The following is a 19,124-nucleotide window of genomic DNA, read 5'->3' on the forward strand; positions in this document are numbered from 1 at the left end:
CTTCCGCTGTCAATGTAAATAATCATGGCGGGTGTACCAGATTATTACGAGCGGAAGGGATCGCTTTTCCTACGTTCTGATCATATGAACTATGGAAGAGCTACCTTAAATTCTAACTGGTAGGTGCCGTTGGTAGAATGCTATTTATTGTAATGCGATTGTTTACTTTCAAAACCAAGACACACTTGAGATGTTCAGTGAGCCCATAGGTTACTGTTGTACCGCTCAGAAATTTAATCTGCTATAAGTTTGTTTTCATGTGTTTCCTTTATCGGTACCGCTAGATAACGTTTAAACCAACTGAGATGCACTTAAGGGTTAATGATAAGATGGTCCGTTGTGCTAGTTGAATTTTCTATATCGCATTAAAATATAGATGATTACTTTTTTTTTTAAAGTATTTGAATAGTCATGTAAATATTTATATATAATTTGCAGGCATCAAGCAAGAGAAGCAGAACCCAAGGAGTATGACATCAGCCGAAACTCGGAAAGAAATCTTTGTAAAGCAACATACGATAGAATAGGAAATGTAACAGATGGAGTAAGTGAAAATCTTGCTGTAGCTAGCTTCGAGTTTGGAAATTTAAGTATAATAGAGAGTTGATCGGGAATTTAAATGTTTTGCAGATACTTTTTCATTTAATAGACAGATTTTATTAACACCAAGACTACCTGTTATTTATTTTTTAGAAATACCTGATAAAAATGTATATCTTAATTTTCTGTCAGAATTAAAAAGTTGATAATAATATATGTTAACGTTAATCATAACATGCTCAAACATCACAACCAAGTTGTTACCTCTCTCATGGCTGACTAGTTTCACCTCCGAGTTTTGATGCTTCATCAGGACCCAAGTTAAAAGTTATATTTGACAATAACAGTTCTTTATTTCTGACTTTGACAATGTCCATTAAGCAAGATGAACATGAAATGGTTCCTCAAAATAAGACGTGTGCAGCCCTTTAGGAATCACAAAGATGAAATGCATTATATAAATTATGCAAGAGCTTAATTAATTGGTAAAAAAACTTTCAAACATACTTTACTGCTATATTAGTATATATCCGTCAGTGAGTGGTCTGGTCACTACTGTATATCTGTCAGTGAGGGGTCTGTTCACTACTATATATCTGTCAGTGATGGGTCTGGTCACTACTATACATCAGTCAGTGATTGGTCTGGTCACTACTATATATCTGTCAGTGTGGGGTCTAGTAACTACTATATATCTGTCAGTGAGTGGTCTGCTCACTACTATACATCTGTCAGTGAGGGGACTGGACACTACTATATATCTGCCAGTGAGGGGGCTGGTCACTACTATATATCTGTCAGTGATGGGTCTGGTCACTCCTATACATCAGTCAGTGATTGGTCTGGTTACTACTATATATCTGTCAGAGAGGGGTCTGGTCACTACTATATATCTGTCAGTGTGGGGGCTGGTCACTACTATATATCTGTCAGTGATGGGTCTGGTCACTACTATATATCTGCCAGTGAGTGGTCTGGTCACTACTATCCATCTTTCAGTGAGTGGTCTGGTCACTACTATCCATCTTTCAGTGAGTGGTCTGGTCACTACTATACATCTGCCAGTGAGGGGTCTGGTCACTACTATACATCTGCCAGTGAGGGGTCTGGTCACTACTATACATCAGTCAGTGAGTGGTCTGGTCACTACTGTATATCTGTCAGTGAGGGGTCCGTTCACTACTATATATCTGTCAGTGACGGGTCTGGGCACTACTATACATCAGTCAGTGATTGGTCTGGTTACTACTATATATCTGTCAGAGAGGGGTCTGGTCACTACTATATATCTGCCAGTGAGTGGTCTGGTCACTACTATCCATCTTTCAGTGAGTGGTCTGGTCACTACTATATAACTGTCAGTGAGTGGTCTGGTCACTACTGTATATCTGTCAGTGAGTGGTCTGGTCCCTACTATATATCTGTCAGTGAGTGGGCTGGGCACTACTATATATCTGTCAGTGAGTTGTCTGGTCACTACTATACATCTTTCAGTGAGTGGTCTGGTCACTACTATCCATCTTTCAGTGAGTGGTCTGGTCACTACTATCCATCTTTCAGTGAGTGGTCTGGTCACTACTATCCATCTTTCAGTGAGTGGTCTGGTCACTACTATCCATCTTTCAGTGAGTGGTCTGGTCACTACTATACATCTGTCAGTGAGGGGTCTGGTCACTACTATATATCTGCCAGTGAGGGGTCTGGTCACTACTATATATCTGTAACAGTGGACAGTGAGGTATTTTGTTGCCCTGTTGCTCCATTCCAATGTCACCAAGGGTCCTCTATCTTTTTTACCTTCTCACCATTTTCTGTGGTGTTTTTCCTCGACCCTAACATCATAATAATGTGACTGTTATGCTACCATCTCCAGGTTATGATCGTTACGAAATGGCACTTTAATATACCATGGACATCATCTTCATTCGACTCAACCTGTTATGAATGCATAAAACAATACAAATTAACAACTAGGCCTGTTCAGCAAGACAAGACATTCATACCCCTAATACCAAGTTGAGTTTTCGAATATTTTTTTTTAGTGTGGTTCTTATTTCAGTCCTTACCAAAGACAACCTACCAGGACCATGCAGAGCAAACGTACCTCAAGGACGACTTCAAGGAACAGGAAGTGAGGAAGTCGATGGTAACCCTGGAAACTGTCAACAGTGCTGATCTGGACAGGTAATGGAGGTGTTGATCAATCTGTATACATCAGACACTTAGGTGGCTGTGTTGATATCTATCTGTATACATCAGACACTTAGGTGGCTGTGTTGATTCAGTTGTCCTGTGGTGTAAAGTTATACGCCCCTAGGAAGAGATTGTTACAGGGAGCTTGATACATGTACCCCCTAGAAACTATGTGACTTCACTCAAAGATGGCAATAAGTAAATGAATACAGATCTGAAATTCAATATGGCTACCAGTGGCCATTTAGGATTTGGGATCTGAAACGGTTTCATTGCAATAACTTTTAAAGGAATGTTTTAATTCTAAAGAATAAAGCTTACTGCAAATAATTCTATACTAGAACCTGTATAATGAGACCATCTTTGAGAAGTCCAAAAATTGGTCCCTTACAGTAGGTGATCTCTTTAATACATGTTTATGCATTTCACAATGGTATTATTACAATGCAAAACATTAAGTGGTCTTACTGGAGGTGATTGTATGAAGAGGTTTGGCGGTAATACATTGAATTATTACCCAAAAAGTTTATTTGGCCATCTTGGATTTCTGTACTTAAAGTGTCCGAACACAAGTTTTCAAGTCACTCTTGCAAAAGTGGGCTTTGATTTTCAAGAAACTTTTCTGCAAATAGTTAGAGTAACGGGTATGAACTTACTGATCAAGTATTGGGTTTGATCGTGGTAATCATGGATTTCGTACAGAAATGATTCCAGACGATATCTTTTGAATAAATTATCAGATTTTGATGAAACTTACTAAGTCATTCACTCAGGTTTGATGCTCTGCCAAATTAACAATGTTAAACGACTGCTGTGATCTAATCAAATATAATACAATATCAAAATTATGTAGTTGATTCCTTCATTATGAATAAATTGTGATCAGTCATCATTCCACTTAAGCTGGTGCAGGTGACATGTCCACTTGTATTGGATACAAAAGATTAAATCTCAGTACAACAGTTGATATTGTGATTTACACGATATTTGTGGTCCAATCATCTTATATTCATAAAATGTTCTGATTGACAGAGATGTTGGCCACCCAAAGAGGGGATATGGGTCTGTGCTGCCCCGACACAACCCCGACTATAACAAACATCACCTAGAAACCACACACAGAGCCGACTTCAAACTTCCCAACCCAGACTACCAAACAGTACCAGTAAGTTCAACAGTTTTAAAATTAGGCTGTAAAGCATCACAAAAAAGGTTGTAATAAATATCTTCAAATACAGAAAATTCATTACTTTCACATGGCTGTTTAGAAACAAGCATGCAAGTCCATCATTGCTGAGACATGTTCCAGATATTTAAAATTTGTGTAATCAAATGACCATTAAGATATATTACTTGGTTACCCATGGCTTGGTGATAAGCCTCCCGCCCTGTTGAACCAATTTCAGATGGGAGTCATACCTGGAAATAACTACTATGAGTAGAACAATGTAAAATTGGGTAATATTTTTCATTCTCATTAAAGGTATTGCCTGCTAATGGATCGCTATATTTTGCGTTAGAACTCAACACTGAACATTTCATTTACAGGAAAGGCCACCAGATTTTCCTGATCTGTCTGCAGCATACAGAAAGTGTCACTCACAGTTCACAGACACTGGCGATTTTAGGCGTCCCGGCCGCAATACATGGCAGGATGAGAGCGGCATTTATGCTAATACTCATTACAAACAGGAGGTGATGAAATCCTCCAATCCGATACCCGAGAGTGTGTAATAAAAACAATAACGCTCGTATCTTTACAGCTAACAGGAAATCAAGATTTGAAGAATATCGGAATGTAAGGAAAACACCATAGCATAAGTTATATACAGGGGTATATAACAGAATTATTAACAAACCAGGAAGGAAGCCTTAAGACATATAGAAAAATAATGGAGACCTTGAGAGCCTAAAGGCCTGTAGGAAAATAATGGAGGGTCTATAGGCCTATAGGAAAATAATGGAGGGTCTATAGGCCAGAATGAAAATGACCAAGTCCAACAGAATGAGAATTTATTGTACAACTATTACAAGAAAGACAGTTTAAGGAAGTGAAAAAATACATTTTTTTTACAAAAATTTACAAAATGTTTATGAAGAAAAAAATAAGCATTACCGCCATGAAAAATAAATTGTGTACAGTATCAAAATTTTCAATGATGGAATTCAGTTTCAAGCATTCAATAAAATATTTTGTATAAACAATTCTATTAATGCAGAGCGAGTCTTGTTTATCTCTTCAACAGCCAGTGTTCTGAATCATGCCCTTGTCCCGATTTGAACAACCCTGACATGTGTTGTGGTTAATACTCCGCCTGCACTAGAGCTATAATAATTGTGAATCGTTAATACTCCACCTGCACTAGAGCTATAGTAATTGTGAATCATTAATACTCCACCTGCACTAGAGCTATAGTAATTGTGAATCGTTAATACTCCACCTGCACTAGAGCTATAGTAATTGTGAATCGTTAATACTCCGCCTTCACTAGAACGATAGTAATTGTGAATCGTTAATACTCCGCCTGCACTAGAGCTATAGTAATTGTGAATCGTTAATACTCCGCCTGCACTAGAGCGATAGTAATTGTGAATCGTTAATACTCCGCCTGCACTAGAGCGATAGTAATTGTGAATCGTTAATACTCCGCCTGCACTAGAGCGATAGTAATTGTGAATCGTTAATACTCCGCCTGCACTAGAGCGATAGTAATTGTGAATCGTTAATACTCCGCCTGCACTAGAGCGATAGTAATTGTGAATCGTTAATACTCCGCCTGCACTAGAGCGATAGTAATTGTGAATCGTTAATACTCCGCCTGCACTAGAGCGATAGTAATTGTGAATCGTTAATACTCCGCCTGCACTAGAGCGATAGTAATTGTGAATCGTTAATACTCCGCCTGCACTAGAGCGATAGTAATTGTGAATCGTTAATACTCCGCCTGCACTAGAGCGATAGTAATTGTGAATCGTTAATACTCCGCCTGCACTAGAGCGATAGTAATTGTGAATCGTTAATACTCCGCCTGCACTAGAGCGATAGTAATTGTGAATCGTTAATACTCCGCCTGCACTAGAGCGATAGTAATTGTGAATCGTTAATACTCCGCCTGCACTAGAGCGATAGTAATTGTGAATCGTTAATACTCCGCCTGCACTAGAGCGATAGTAATTGTGAATCGTTAATACTCCGCCTGCACTAGAGCGATAGTAATTGTGAATCGTTAATACTCCGCCTGCACTAGAGCGATAGTAATTGTGAATCGTTAATACTCCGTCTGCACTAGAGCGATAGTAATTGTGAATTGTTAATACTCCGCTTGCACTAGAGCTATAGTAATTGTGAATCGTTAATACTCCACCTGCACTAGAGCGATAGTAATTGTGAATCGTTAATACTCCGCCTGCACTAAAGCGATAGTAATTGTGAATTGTTAATACTCCACCTGCACTAGAGCTATAGTAATTGTGAATCGTTCCTATCTTACTGCTACACCTTGTATGTTAATGTACGTAACATGTACAGCAGACTATTTACATAATTGACCTTTGTGACCTTGGATATCAGTCAAGATAATTTAAGACCATCTTGGTAACCACTAAACCCTAGCAAATTTTGACTCTAGGCTTATAGTTCTTGTACGCTATAGGATAATATCGTGGTTTGCTAGGAGAATTTGGTTGAAGATTTTGACATATAGTCACTACTATATATCTGTCAGTGAGGGGTCTGGTCACTACTATATATCTGCCAGTGAGGGGTCTGGTCACGACTATATATCTGTAACAGTGGACAGTGAGGTATTTTGTTGCTCTGTTGCTCCACTCCAATGTCACCAAGGGTCCTCTATCTTTTTTACCTTCTCACCACTTTCTGTGGTGGTTTTCCTTGACCCCAACATCATAATAATGTGACTGTAATGCTACCATCTACCATCTCCAGGTTATGATAGTCATATTTAAGGTAATAGGATTGTGTCACCATTTCTCAGTAGAATTTCTTCAAATTTTGTAGTTATATTGCTTTAAAGTAAAGAAAATGTTCTGCCACAAAAAAAATATAGGTTGTCAGAATTTTAAGGATTTTAAATGGAAATTTATATAAAAAGGAGTGAATTTTGAAAAAATAATAAAAGACACAATATTTTTACAAAATAATGTCAATAAAAATGATACTGACATATATTAGTATTGCATTAATGTATATCAATTTAATAAATGCTGAAATTGTGTAAAATTAATTTTCTAAACACGATATAAAAATTGACATTTTATAATAAAACCATATACACATAGTAATTGCAGGTAAGAGTTATCGTTCTTGAAAAACTTCACAGTAGTGAAATAGGTAGCCGGGTTCCTGAAGTACAGAAAAATGGACACATGTGACTCATTGATAAAAAAACACCTGAATTAATGCCTGGATTGCTTTGAAATACTTTAATATTGAGAGAACACACTGTTCTGTCAATAATAAACATACAATATTCATCAGTTTAATATTAAACATTAGATTTTGCGGAAATTGTGATACTGTCTCCCTACATTGGATTTTTAACTAGGGATGTACTTCCTGTTTCCGTTTATCAATACACTCCAATGACCTTAACCACTTTTGACATTTGAGTGTGGGTCATGGTACCCTTCCATCACAGAAAGCTACCGGAGTAGTCAAAAGATTAACTGTTCTAACATTGACACATGTTTGACCCATATGACCTTGAATGTATTTCAAGGTGATTTATTTGAACTTAATAATTTTTCACTACCAAAAGCTGCATGGCAAAGGTATGTACATACATGATACGCCACGTTGGATGTGGCTTTGAGTAACACTATATAATGGTGGGACATACAAGCTGTAACAACACATAGAAACCTCATGGCGTGGTACAGTTACCAGGATGGCATTTTTAATCATGTCCTAAACAGAAGGATAATGCTTGAAAATACCAAACAAGGTAGATATCCATCATCAAGTGACATCCATGTTTCAATAAATTGTGAATATTTTTCAGCAGGATTGTGTTAGGGAACACAATCGGGTTTCATTGGCCTTTCAAACACAAGCAAAACACTGACCTATGTTTAATGGGACAACAGAAACATGACCATTTTTAATTTTTCCAAAAATTATGCCTCTTTTGAATTTGACATAGTCTCTTTAAATGCTATTTTAAGCCAACTTAGGAAAGAAAAGATTACAAAAGTTCCCATTTTTCTTATCCCCTTTTAAACCCAGTTTGGGAAAAGTGTCATGTTTTCTCTTTTTGTGGAACTGTATATTGGGGAACAAGTATGAGGTTTGCTCAGTCGTTATAACCACATGTAGTAGGACGAGGAACAGTGATAAAGATAGTGCCGTCGCTGGGGCTCGAACCTGCGACCCTTGGCTCCCCAGTCCAATGCTCTACAGCTAAAGGGAAATTCCCTACAGCTGACGCTTGTTAGGCATCTTTATTATTCCACATCTTCTACACACATATCAATATTCTATAGTGTTGGTTTCAAGATAAATATGGTTCTACAGCGAGAAATAAAGACAACACACATATTTTATTAACTGCTTTTTATTTCGGTACATTTAGTAAGTTTGTTTTATTCCTCATATTATTTAAAAAATTTAGAGTGCCAATTGTGTGAAATTATTAGAAATATATAAATACACATAAATAAATTTTTCATGATCTCAAGCAAACAGAATAATTTGAAAATGCCTTAAAATGTCCTTGTAAAAACCTAAAATAACTAAACTTATGTGCAGTTAACTAAATGTACAAAAACAGATGGTCAGTGGCCTAAATTATTGATAATAAATTCAGACACATGCATTATTGAAGAAATTTGCTCAAAGAAAATTTTTCAAATAAAGTTTCAAAATCTGTATTTAATTTTCAATCTTTCATCTTTTTTAATTTTTATTATGATAATTTAATTTTTTGAATTTATTAGTACCTGGTATTGAAAAATTATTAAATATCAATAAAGAATCGTCACAAACTACAAATGAATATGTTGTTTATTTATGTTTTTGTTTTGATGCATGTGTCTCAATTTGTTGACAAATTCTGATCCTAAAACATGACATGGTAAAGGGAAGACTTAAAAACTCAGTGTTAAAATGTACAAAAAATAACATGGTGATCAAGGTCTAGGAGGATTATGTCTTGACAAACATAAAAACTGGATTTCCTTTAGTTTTTTTACTAAATGCATTGATATTTAACATTTAATATGAAATGCAACAACTTCATCAAATTTAACATTTTTAAAAATAGAGATTCTTCATTTATTGATAAAACATACACAAATACCCTGATAAAATTTATAAATTACATCACAAACACTTTTACCTCTAGTCAGTTAACAACAAAACACTGAGATAAGGAGAACATTTAAGATCTCTACTCAACTCTTCATGTAAGTGTATATTGTACTAAAATTTGTAGATTGTACTAAAATTTGTAGATAACAAGACATAAAATTTCTTAAAAAATGTTTTCAAAATCTTGAAAGACAATTTGCAGGTAAAAACAATATCAACTGTTCAACAATTTTGGCATTTATCAAGGGACATTCAACATAATATTCAGGATGATTTACGTTAGGATTGGTATTTAGCCACAGTAAGGAAGGTTGTCGGGGTCTTCACCTTTTACACATCAGATTTCACAGATTACAAGTGAGAAAACGTGTCCATCCTACACAGGATAATTCCTCTATAAAGACCAAGGCGACGCATCGTTCAACAAAATTAAAATGGTATGCATGTTGATCAATGCACCTTCATAAAATTTGCATATAAAACTTTGAGCTGAAAAGTCCAAAAAATTGGTTCTATTATAATTTTTGTACATGATTATCCGAATTACAGATTTAACCTCATAACCTACCTGGTTATAGCAGATGTTTCATTGCTGTTATCAAAAAAGAACCCAGAGTTCATTTAGGTTGATAAAAGCTGTAATATTGATAAAACTGCCTTTGACATGTACAAGGAAATATTCTGTGAGGAAATAGATTGTTAAACCTGGACACAAGTTCCTGCTAAATTTCAGCTGGAGTAAGTAGTCGCCATGGTAACCTCTAATACACAAGCCCTATTAAGGAACTTACTATTTCTAGCGCATTGATATCGTGGAGTATTCTTCAGGTTGAGAATGTAATAAAATCATGTAGAATTAAAGTTATGTTCTAACATTATTGCACATACAACTTCATATAAATACACTGCCATCCATGGAGACGGACACATCAGGGTTTTCTGATAATGTACAGGTTTCTTAAAAGAGAAATCTTAACACTTTCATAATTCTCATAGCTTTAAAGATAAGAAATATATATATGTCAAATAATAGGAAAGATTCGTTGAACATGTTTTGTTTCATTTTGATTATGTACCAAATAGAAGTATTAAATATAAGTTTTATGAATATCTCTGTATTATGAAATTTGGAAGCCTTTTTTAAAATATTGTTAAATTTGAAATGTATTGATGTCTGTGCATCTATGAATGGCAGTGTACAAATTTTAGTAACACCGGATTCTACAAACAAACTTGATTTTCACATTTCCTTTCTTAGAGCCCATTCCCTCACTAGGTTCTAATACCTCATGTACTTGAACTAGATCAATGCAAACAATACATTATGCTTTCTATAAAATCGTACTTTAATTCATCATATTGACAGTTGTATACAAAATTGCAATTTCTATAAATATTCGTTTTCACTATAAAGGTTACCATGGCAACAAGCCTAAATCATTACACAGAGAAGGTTCTTTTTAATTAGCTGGACATGAGTCGGCCTTGACCGAGCCCGTTACGGTGCCTGCGGTAATATACTGAGGTGTGCGGTCCACTCCGATAGCTAAGTTACGTATACAGCCAAGGTAACTCCCATCAGCCACCAGTCCCCGCCTTCCCAGATCTGTAAAAAAAATATGCAAGTTAGATTATGACAGCCGGATACAACATAGTGAACTGTCAAACACTTCAGGAGAGTTCCAAAGCCAGCTGACATGTCCTTAAGACCTGGATACAACATAGTGAACTGTCAAACACTTCAGGAGAGTTCTAAAGCCAGCTGACATGTCCTTAGGACAGACTCTTTTCCATAGCTGGTTCTTAATTATGTTTTTGAAATGCAATTTTATTTTCTGATCTTATTCCAATAATACACAAATTCTGCCTTCCTACCCTGAGATCCCTCTACTCAATGTTTAAAATGCCGGGGAAGCTCATGACAAACAATTTCCTGTACATCCACTGCATTGGCCTGGGACATCAGTGTCATAAATACCGGTACACATCTAGACCAAGGGGAGGAGTATACATATTTTATCTCAATAAGCATTTTCTCTAAGTTTTCAATTTGGATCATAGTCAAAGTACCAGGTAGTGGTGGATGGAAATAAGGGCCATTAGGGCTATAAGGGACATGAGGGACAATGGGGCTATAAGGGACACGAGGGACATTAGGGCCATTAGGGCTATGAGGGACATTGGGGCTATAAGGGACATGAGAGCCAGTAGGGCTATAAGGGACATGAGGGTCATTAGGGCTATAAGGGACATTGGGGCTATAAGGGACATGAGGGCCATTAGGGCCATAAGGGACATGAGGGACATTAGGGCTATAAGGGACATGGGGGCCATTAGGGCTATAAGGGACATGAGGGACAGACATTAGGGCTATAAGGGACATGAGGGACATTAGGGCCATTATGGACATGAGGGACATTTGGGCCATTAGGGCTATAAGGGACATGAGGGGCATTAGGGCTATTAAGGCCATTCAAATTTTAAGTGCAGACAAACCCAGTCAATCTCTTTATCTTTGCACTGTTATCTCCTCAATGGTAGTAGTCTCCTGTCAATGACTAGCCAGTCCCATTTAGACATATACAGTCAACTATAGGTTCTAGAACAAGCCATTCGGATTAATATGTCTCGCTGATGCCCCGCTTTGACCATCAATGCACATATTGGAGAAACTAACTTAAACGCAAAAACTTAATGTTGATGGAGCTGCTGACAAAGTCAATGGACCATGAAAGGTAGACCACATCTAGTATTTGATGCATGGGTTGAGATGGCTACCTTAGATCCATGTATGGTTGGTGTAGTACTTATACTTTCAGAGAAACTAACTTAAAAACAAAAACTTTATGATGACGCCGTCGCCAGAAAAGCAACACCTAAGTCTCGCTTCAACTTCGTGGAGACGAGACAAAAACAGTACATGTGACCCAAAAACAAATCAGCCTGTATATCTATTGAAACTACCTCTTGTTTAAATTTAGGGAACAATTCTGATTGGATCTTGGAAACAAATGGAGACAGAAATCTGAATACAGATAGCATGCAGTAGTGGCAAAGATAATCCATTCTCTAACCCAACTCCACAGGTGTTATTCTGCTAGGGGGAGATAAATCTGTCTTCACCTACATATATGTGGACAGCTGACACAAGCCACCATGTTACAGGTGCCTCAGGCTCACCTTTACAACATGGGAGTATTTTTATGATAGGAGAGTGAGGGGAACATCAGTCACTACTCTGCGAGATATACAAGCCAAATCCCAAACAGAGGGATACATTCTCAGAGGTTCAAAACTTGACGAAGTCTCATTGTGAACCTAAACCATCTGAGATTTCTGATCCACACAGAAAGTGACACAATTCTATTAAACTCTGCAATATGTTCAGCTAACACTGATCCAGCTACAAATATATCCAATATCCTCCAACAAATACATGGAAAGTATGTGTACGTAAGGTTGATGCCTTGGACACTCCCAAAATTTCATTTCAACATCAGAAATGTCCTTTCTGTTGCACAGACAGGGTACACTTTTGACCAGTAACTCACCTTATTAGCTCAACAACAAGTTCACATTTTTTTTTATCAATTTCAGTTTGAAAAGTATAAAATTTCCTAATTAAAGTAGTGTGTATGTATGTGGATACAAAATAACCCTCTGAAGATGAAGAAACACAGAAATAATTACCAATAATTTTGATGTGAAAGTTTGGGGTAACAGCTTTATAAGTTGATAGATTTTAAACAAAGGGACCCAGAGATGATTGGCTGACCAGACAATGACCACCTACCTGGTACACCACCCACGAACAGAGGCTCTGTTGTGTCGGCCGATGAACTGCCCGCCTTACCGCTGACCGGCCGTATCATTTGACCATCCACAGTCATCAGCAATGTACTCTTGGCCTTAACAGCTACAATGGCAAAAGGTTAAACTAGAACATAAACGAACATCGTAGTGATCATCACTGCTACACGATTAACAAGTCTATTTTACTTGTGTATCTAGTTTCCCACATTATACAATATTGAAAATTTGTGAAAATTCCAATACAAAATTTTGACACCAAGCAAAAAACCCAGGATACTGTATAACATAAAATATCCATAGGTACATTAAATATTATGGTTTAAAGCTGATGAACTAATGAGCTGATTTGTTGATACAAATCTTCTCTAGTATGAGTGGAAGGTTCTAGGTATGTCATTGTTCTTCTGGGTCATGAAGGTTGATATACAATTTGCAGGAGATTAAAATGACCTGTTCGATCACATGAAGTGTGCAGGTAACGGCCTCAATTTCTGAGTGTGACCCGCAGGGTACTGCAGACTTGACCTCTGGTACTGTACATACTGATATATGTGTATATAATAGTAGTATATAGTATATACACATCATATTAGTGTGTCAAGCACCTGTGGACCTGACAGTTACAGTATAACATAATGGTAGAGACAGGAGTACCTGTACATCAAGACTTAAAGGACATACCACTGATTGTGTGCCATTCGCCGTTACACAGGAGATTGTTTGTAGGGGGCGTGTACTTGGTGGTGATGATTCCGCCTCCATTATCAGCGCTGAATATGATCTGTTGATCGAAAACAAAAATCTTTACATACCTAACCTCAAATTTTAGTCAGACTGAACATACGAGTCTTGATTACATCAAATTTTAGTCAGACTGAACATACAAGTCTTGATTACATCAAATTTTAGTCAGACTGAACATACGAGTCTCGATTACATCAAATTTTAGTCAGACTGAACATACGAGTCTCGATTACATCAAATTTTAGTCAGACTGAACATACGAGTCTTGATTACATTAAATTTTAGTCAGACTGAACATATGAGTCTTGATTACATCAAATTTTAGTCAGACTGAACATACGAGTCTTGATTACATCAAATTTTAGTCAATGTTTTCTTGATACAGCTGTATATGATGCCTAGGATTTACTTCCTTGGTAAAAACTACTACAATCTGCTGCTTATCTATAGGCTTTGTGGGTGTCCAGTAACATACAGATTTCAGCTGCTTTCATCTGGTAAACATCTTTGATTGAATTCAATTAGATATCTTACTGGGTGTTTTAATGTGAATTCCAAAACTGAGGCCTGTCTATCTGCATGAAGAAACAATTTTCTATGGAGTAAATTAACACCAGGGCCAGCTAACTAGGCCCTTAAGATAATTTTGAAACTGCCAATCTTGTCCATTTTCCTAGCAAATGAGCATTTCAAAACAGAACTCAGCATCAAATGATACTTCTGGAATTCTTACCAGCATTTCAAAACAGAACTCAGCATCAAATGATACTTCTGGAATTCTTACCAGCATTTCAAAACAGAACTCAGCATCAAATGATACTTCTGGAATTCCTACCAATCAATCCTTAAATACTTGTTAGTTTAGATGAATTTCCTTTTGTACCTCAATGTTAGTTGCACCACTTCAAAGACGGCTCTTTTACAGACATTTACGCGCTAACTTACCTCTCCATCCTTCATTTGTAAAGCCATGAAGTCACTCCCGGTGGAATGGACAGATAAAATTACACCCGTCAAGTTACGAGGACGGATCTCCACAGAGAATTCCAAATCTAAGCCAACGACGAATTTCTCTTGAGCTGGAATTGTAGAAAATTTGATGTTACATTTCTTTCGAGAAAATGTGCAAAAATGGTAAAGAATAGAGGTTGATATACCTTGACCCAAATTTACAAATACATGTATAAGGTTTTCTGTTTAAGCTAAACTTGTGGTTTAGTAATAAAACATAGCATCAAAACATCATTCCAAATGAAATTTCACCTCAAAAAACTAAGTGACAATCAATTAAGAAAGTGAATTATAAAGATTGTAAAATGTTAATGAATCAATTATCTCCCGATTTGACCTCTAATTAAAAATGACAGAACCAAGTATTGAAGTGGAGTTGTTTGTGTGGCCGTGGCCAGAGACTTACTTAGCTGTACATAGCCTCTGTTGGAGTAGAAGTAATTAGTTTGTGTGGCCGTGGCCGGAGACTGACTTAGCTGTACGTAGCCTCCGTTGGAGTAGAAGTAATTAGTTTGTATGGCCGTGGCCAGAGACTTACTTAGCTGTACATAGCCTCCGTTGGGGAAGAAGTAAATAGTTTGTGTGGCCGTGGCCGGAGACTTACTTAACTGTACATAGCCTCCGTTGGAGTAGAAGTAATTTGTTTGTGTGGCCGTGGCCGGAGACTTACTTAGCTGTACGTAGCCTTCGGGGTGGAGTAGAAGTAATTAGTTTGTGTGGCCGTGGCCGGGGACTTACTAAGCTGTACGTAGCCTCCGTTGGAGTAGAAGTAATTAGTTTGTGTGGCTGTGGCCGGAGACTTACTTAGCTGTACGTAGCCTCCGCTGGAGTAGAAGTAATTAGTTTGTGTGGCTGTGGCCGGCGACTTACTTAGCTGTGCGTAGCCTCCGTTGGGGTAGAAGTAATTAGGTTGTATGGCCGTGGCCGGAGACTTACTTAGCTGTATGTAGCCTCCGTTGAGGAGAAGGAATTAGTTTGTGTGGCCGTGGCCGGAGACTTACTTAACTGTACATAGCCTCCGTTGGAGTAGAAGTAATCAGTTTGTGTGGCCGTGGCCGGAGACTTACTTAGCTGTACGTAGCTTCCGTTGGAGTAGAAGTAATTAGTTTGTGTGGCTGTGGCCGGAGACTTACTTAGCTGAGCGTAGCCTCCGTTGGAGTAGAAGTAATTAGGTTGTATGGCCGTGGCCGGAGACTTACTTAGCTGTACATAGCTTCCGTTGGAGTAGAAGTAATTAGTTTGTGTGGCTGTGGCCGGAGACTTACTTAGCTGAGCGTAGCCTCCGTTGGAGTAGAAGTAATTAGTTTGTATGGCCGTGGCCAGAGACTTACTTAGCTGTACGTAGCCAGCGTTGGAGTAGAAGTAATTAGTTTGTATGGCCGTGGCCGGAGACTTACTTAGCTGTACGTAGCCTCCGCTGGAGTAGAAGTAATTAGTTTGTGTGGCTGTGGCCGGAGACTTACTTAGCTGAGCGTAGCCTCCGTTGGAGTAGAAGTAATTAGGTTGTATGGCCGTGGCCGGAGACTTACTTAGCTGTATGGACCCCCCGTGGAGTAGAAGTAATTAGTTTGTGTGGCCGTGGCCGGAGACTTACTAAGCTGTACGTAGCCTCCGTTGGAGTAGAAGTAATTAGTTTGTGTGGCTGTGGCCGGAGACTTACTTAGCTGTGCGTAGCCTCCGTTGGAGTAGAAGTAATTAGGTTGTATGGCCGTGGCCGGAGACTTACTTAGCTGTATGTAGCCTCCGTTGAGTAGAAGTAATTAGTTTGTGTGGCCGTGGCCGGAGACTTACTTAGCTGTACGTAGCCTCCGTTGGAGTAGAAGTAATTAGTTTGTGTGGCCGTGGCCAGAGACTTACTTAGCTGTACATAGCCAGCGTTGGAGTAGAAGTAATTAGTTTGTGTGGCCGTGGCCGGAGACTTACTTAGCTGTACATAGCTTCCGTTGGAGTAGAAGTAATTAGTTTGTATGGCCGTGGCCAGAGACTTACTTAGCTGTACGTAGCCTCGGTTGGAGTAAAGTAATTAGTTTGTGTGGCCGTGGCCGGAGACTTACTTAGCTGTACATAGCCTCCGTTGGAGTAGAAGTAATTAGTTTGTGTGGCCGTGGCCAGAGACTTACTTAGCTGTACATAGCCAGAGTTGGAGTAGAAGTAATTAGTTTGTGTGGCCGTGGTCGGAGACTTACTTAGCTGTACATAGCCTTCGGGTAGGAGTAGAAGTAATTAGCTTGTGTGGACGTGGCCGGAGACTTACTTAGCTGTACGTAGCCAGCGTTGGAGTAGAAGTAATAAGTTTGTGTGGACGTGGCCGGAGACTTTCTTAGCTATACGCAGCCTCCGTTGGAGTAGAAGTTATTAGTTTGTGTGGCCGTGGCCAGAGACTTACTTAGCTGTACGTAGCCAGCGTTGGAGTAGAAGTAATTAGTTTGTATGGCCTTGGCCAGAGACTTACTTAGCTGTACATAGCCTCCGTTGGAGTAGAAGTAATTAGTTTATGTGGCCGTGGCCAGAGACTTACTTAGCTGTTCATAGCCTCTGTTGGAGTAGAAGTAATTAGTTTGTGTGGCCGTGGCCAGAGACTTACTCAGCTGTACGTAGCCTCCGTTGGAGTAGAAGTTATTAGTTTGTGTGGCCGTGGCCAGAGACTTACTCAGCTGTACGTAGCCTCCGTTGGAGTAGAAGTAATTAGTTTGTGTGGACGTGGCCGGAGACTTACTTAGCTGTACGTAGCCTCCGTTGGAGTAGAAGGAATTAGTTTGTGTGGCCGTGGCCAGAGACTTACTCAGCTGTACGTAGCCTCCGTTGGAGTAGAAGTAATTAGTGTGTGTGGCCGTGGCCAGAGACTTACTTAGCTGTACATAGCCTCCGTTGGAGTAGAAGGAATTAGTTTGTGTGGCCGTGGCCAGAGACTTACTTAGCTGTACATAGCCAGCCTTGGAGTAGAAGTAATTAGTTTGTGTGGCCGTGGCCAGAGACTTACTTAGCTGTACATAGCCAGCGTTGGAGTAGAAGTAATTAGTTTGTGTGGCCGTGGCCGGAGACTTACTTAGCTGTACATAGCCTTCGGGTAGGAGTAGAAGTAATTAGCTTGTGTGGACGTGGCCGGAGACTTACTTAGCTGTACGTAGCCAGCGTTGGAGTAGAAGTAATAAGTTTGTGTGGACGTGGCCGGAGACTTTCTTAGCTATACGCAGCCTCCGTTGGAGTAGAAGTTATTAGTTTGTTTGGCCGTGGCCAGAGACTTACTTAGCTGTACATAGCCAGCGTTGGAGTAGAAGTAATTAGTTTGTGTGGACGTGGCCGGAGACTTACTTAGCTGTACGTAGCCAGCGTTGGAGTAGAAGTAATTAGTTTGTGTGGCCGTGGCCGGAGACTTACTTAGCTGTACGTAGCCTCCGTTGGAGTAGAAGTAAGAGCCCTGTTCTAGGTTGGTGCTGCACGGCTGTACCTGGAACTCCAGCTGAGGATTGCTAAAGTTCCTATCATTCACCATTAGGTTCCTGACGCAGCCCTGGAAACTCGTGCTGGCACCCTAAACAGTCAACAAGAGAATTATGTAACGATTACATACAACACATAATAAATAAACATGTTACGAAAGAAATCCGTTATTTTACACCCTGACTCAACCTTCCTCTATTGCTTTTTTTCCATTTTTATTTCCTTTATTTCTTTACTGTTTTTAAACTCTCTACATCTGTACTGTTGTTTTAATCTGTATTTTTAAACACTTTTTGTTGTTGTTGTTTTAAATGATCTAAAAACATTTCACAAACAGGCAAACAAGAATATTGAAATAAAATACCTCAAGATTTTTTGATGCTTTTTTGGCAACTTCCATTGGCAGACCTCCGAGGTAGTATGGTGGCTTCTCGTTCAATGAGCGAGTAAATCCGCTCGATGTGGCAACTCCATTCTTCTCCCCGTCAATCTCCAACTCACCTCGTTTCAAATTTCTGGCAAATTTCATCTGAATAATAAAAATAAATCATGACATCAGTTACCTAAAACAAAAACTGAAATGAATGACTCTACTATCATAAATAATCCTAGAAAATTATCAAACATTCAGGGTTCCATTACAAATTAAGTTACATAGATGTTTACTGCAAACATACTTAATCACTCTGATGTACTTATAAAGCTTACAAGGTATAATATTTATACAATACTAGTAAGCTACAAGGTATAATATTTATACAATACCAGTAAGCTACAAGGTATAATATTTATACATACCAGTAAGCTACAAGGTATAATATTTATACAATACCAGTAAGCTACAGATTAACAAGGTATAATATTTATACAATACCAGTAAGCTACAAGGTATAATATTTATACATACCAGTAAGCTACAGATTAACAAGGTATAATATTTATACAATACCAGTAAGCTACAAGGTATAATATTTATACATACCAGTAAGCTACAGATTAACAAGGTATAATATTTATACAATACCAGTAAGCTACAAGGTATAATATTTATACA

At 38.4% G+C, this 19,124-nt stretch overlaps 2 protein-coding genes across 3 annotated transcripts in view; one reads left to right on the plus strand and one right to left on the minus strand.

The window, feature by feature from the left end:
- LOC110448327 (uncharacterized protein C9orf135-like) lies at positions 1 to 4,951 on the plus strand. Its single transcript, XM_021494503.1, has 5 exons — positions 1 to 119; positions 439 to 544; positions 2,600 to 2,724; positions 3,766 to 3,898; positions 4,282 to 4,951. Exons 1-5 carry the CDS (start codon positions 25 to 27, stop codon positions 4,465 to 4,467), a joined length of 645 nt encoding a protein of 214 aa, XP_021350178.1. The 5' UTR covers positions 1 to 24; the 3' UTR covers positions 4,468 to 4,951.
- A 2,356-nt stretch (positions 4,952 to 7,307) lies between these two features.
- The window catches only part of LOC110448329 (laminin subunit alpha-like), a 92,541-nt gene continuing 80,724 nt past the window's right edge, over positions 7,308 to 19,124 (minus strand). For both annotated transcript variants that reach the window (XM_021494505.1, XM_021494504.1), the window contains 6 exons: positions 18,435 to 18,599; positions 18,008 to 18,161; positions 14,564 to 14,697; positions 13,556 to 13,655; positions 12,855 to 12,977; positions 7,308 to 10,667 (listed from right to left, as the gene is read on the minus strand). In XM_021494505.1, coding sequence (XP_021350180.1) covers positions 10,522 to 10,667; positions 12,855 to 12,977; positions 13,556 to 13,655; positions 14,564 to 14,697; positions 18,008 to 18,161; positions 18,435 to 18,599 — 822 coding nt within the window. In that variant the 3' untranslated portion in view covers positions 7,308 to 10,521. The remainder of the gene's footprint in view (positions 10,668 to 12,854; positions 12,978 to 13,555; positions 13,656 to 14,563; positions 14,698 to 18,007; positions 18,162 to 18,434; positions 18,600 to 19,124) is intronic.

This window comes from Mizuhopecten yessoensis, unplaced genomic scaffold, assembly GCF_002113885.1.
Source record: "Mizuhopecten yessoensis strain PY_sf001 unplaced genomic scaffold, ASM211388v2 scaffold4001, whole genome shotgun sequence".
Taxonomy (NCBI): Eukaryota; Metazoa; Mollusca; class Bivalvia; order Pectinida; family Pectinidae; genus Mizuhopecten; species Mizuhopecten yessoensis.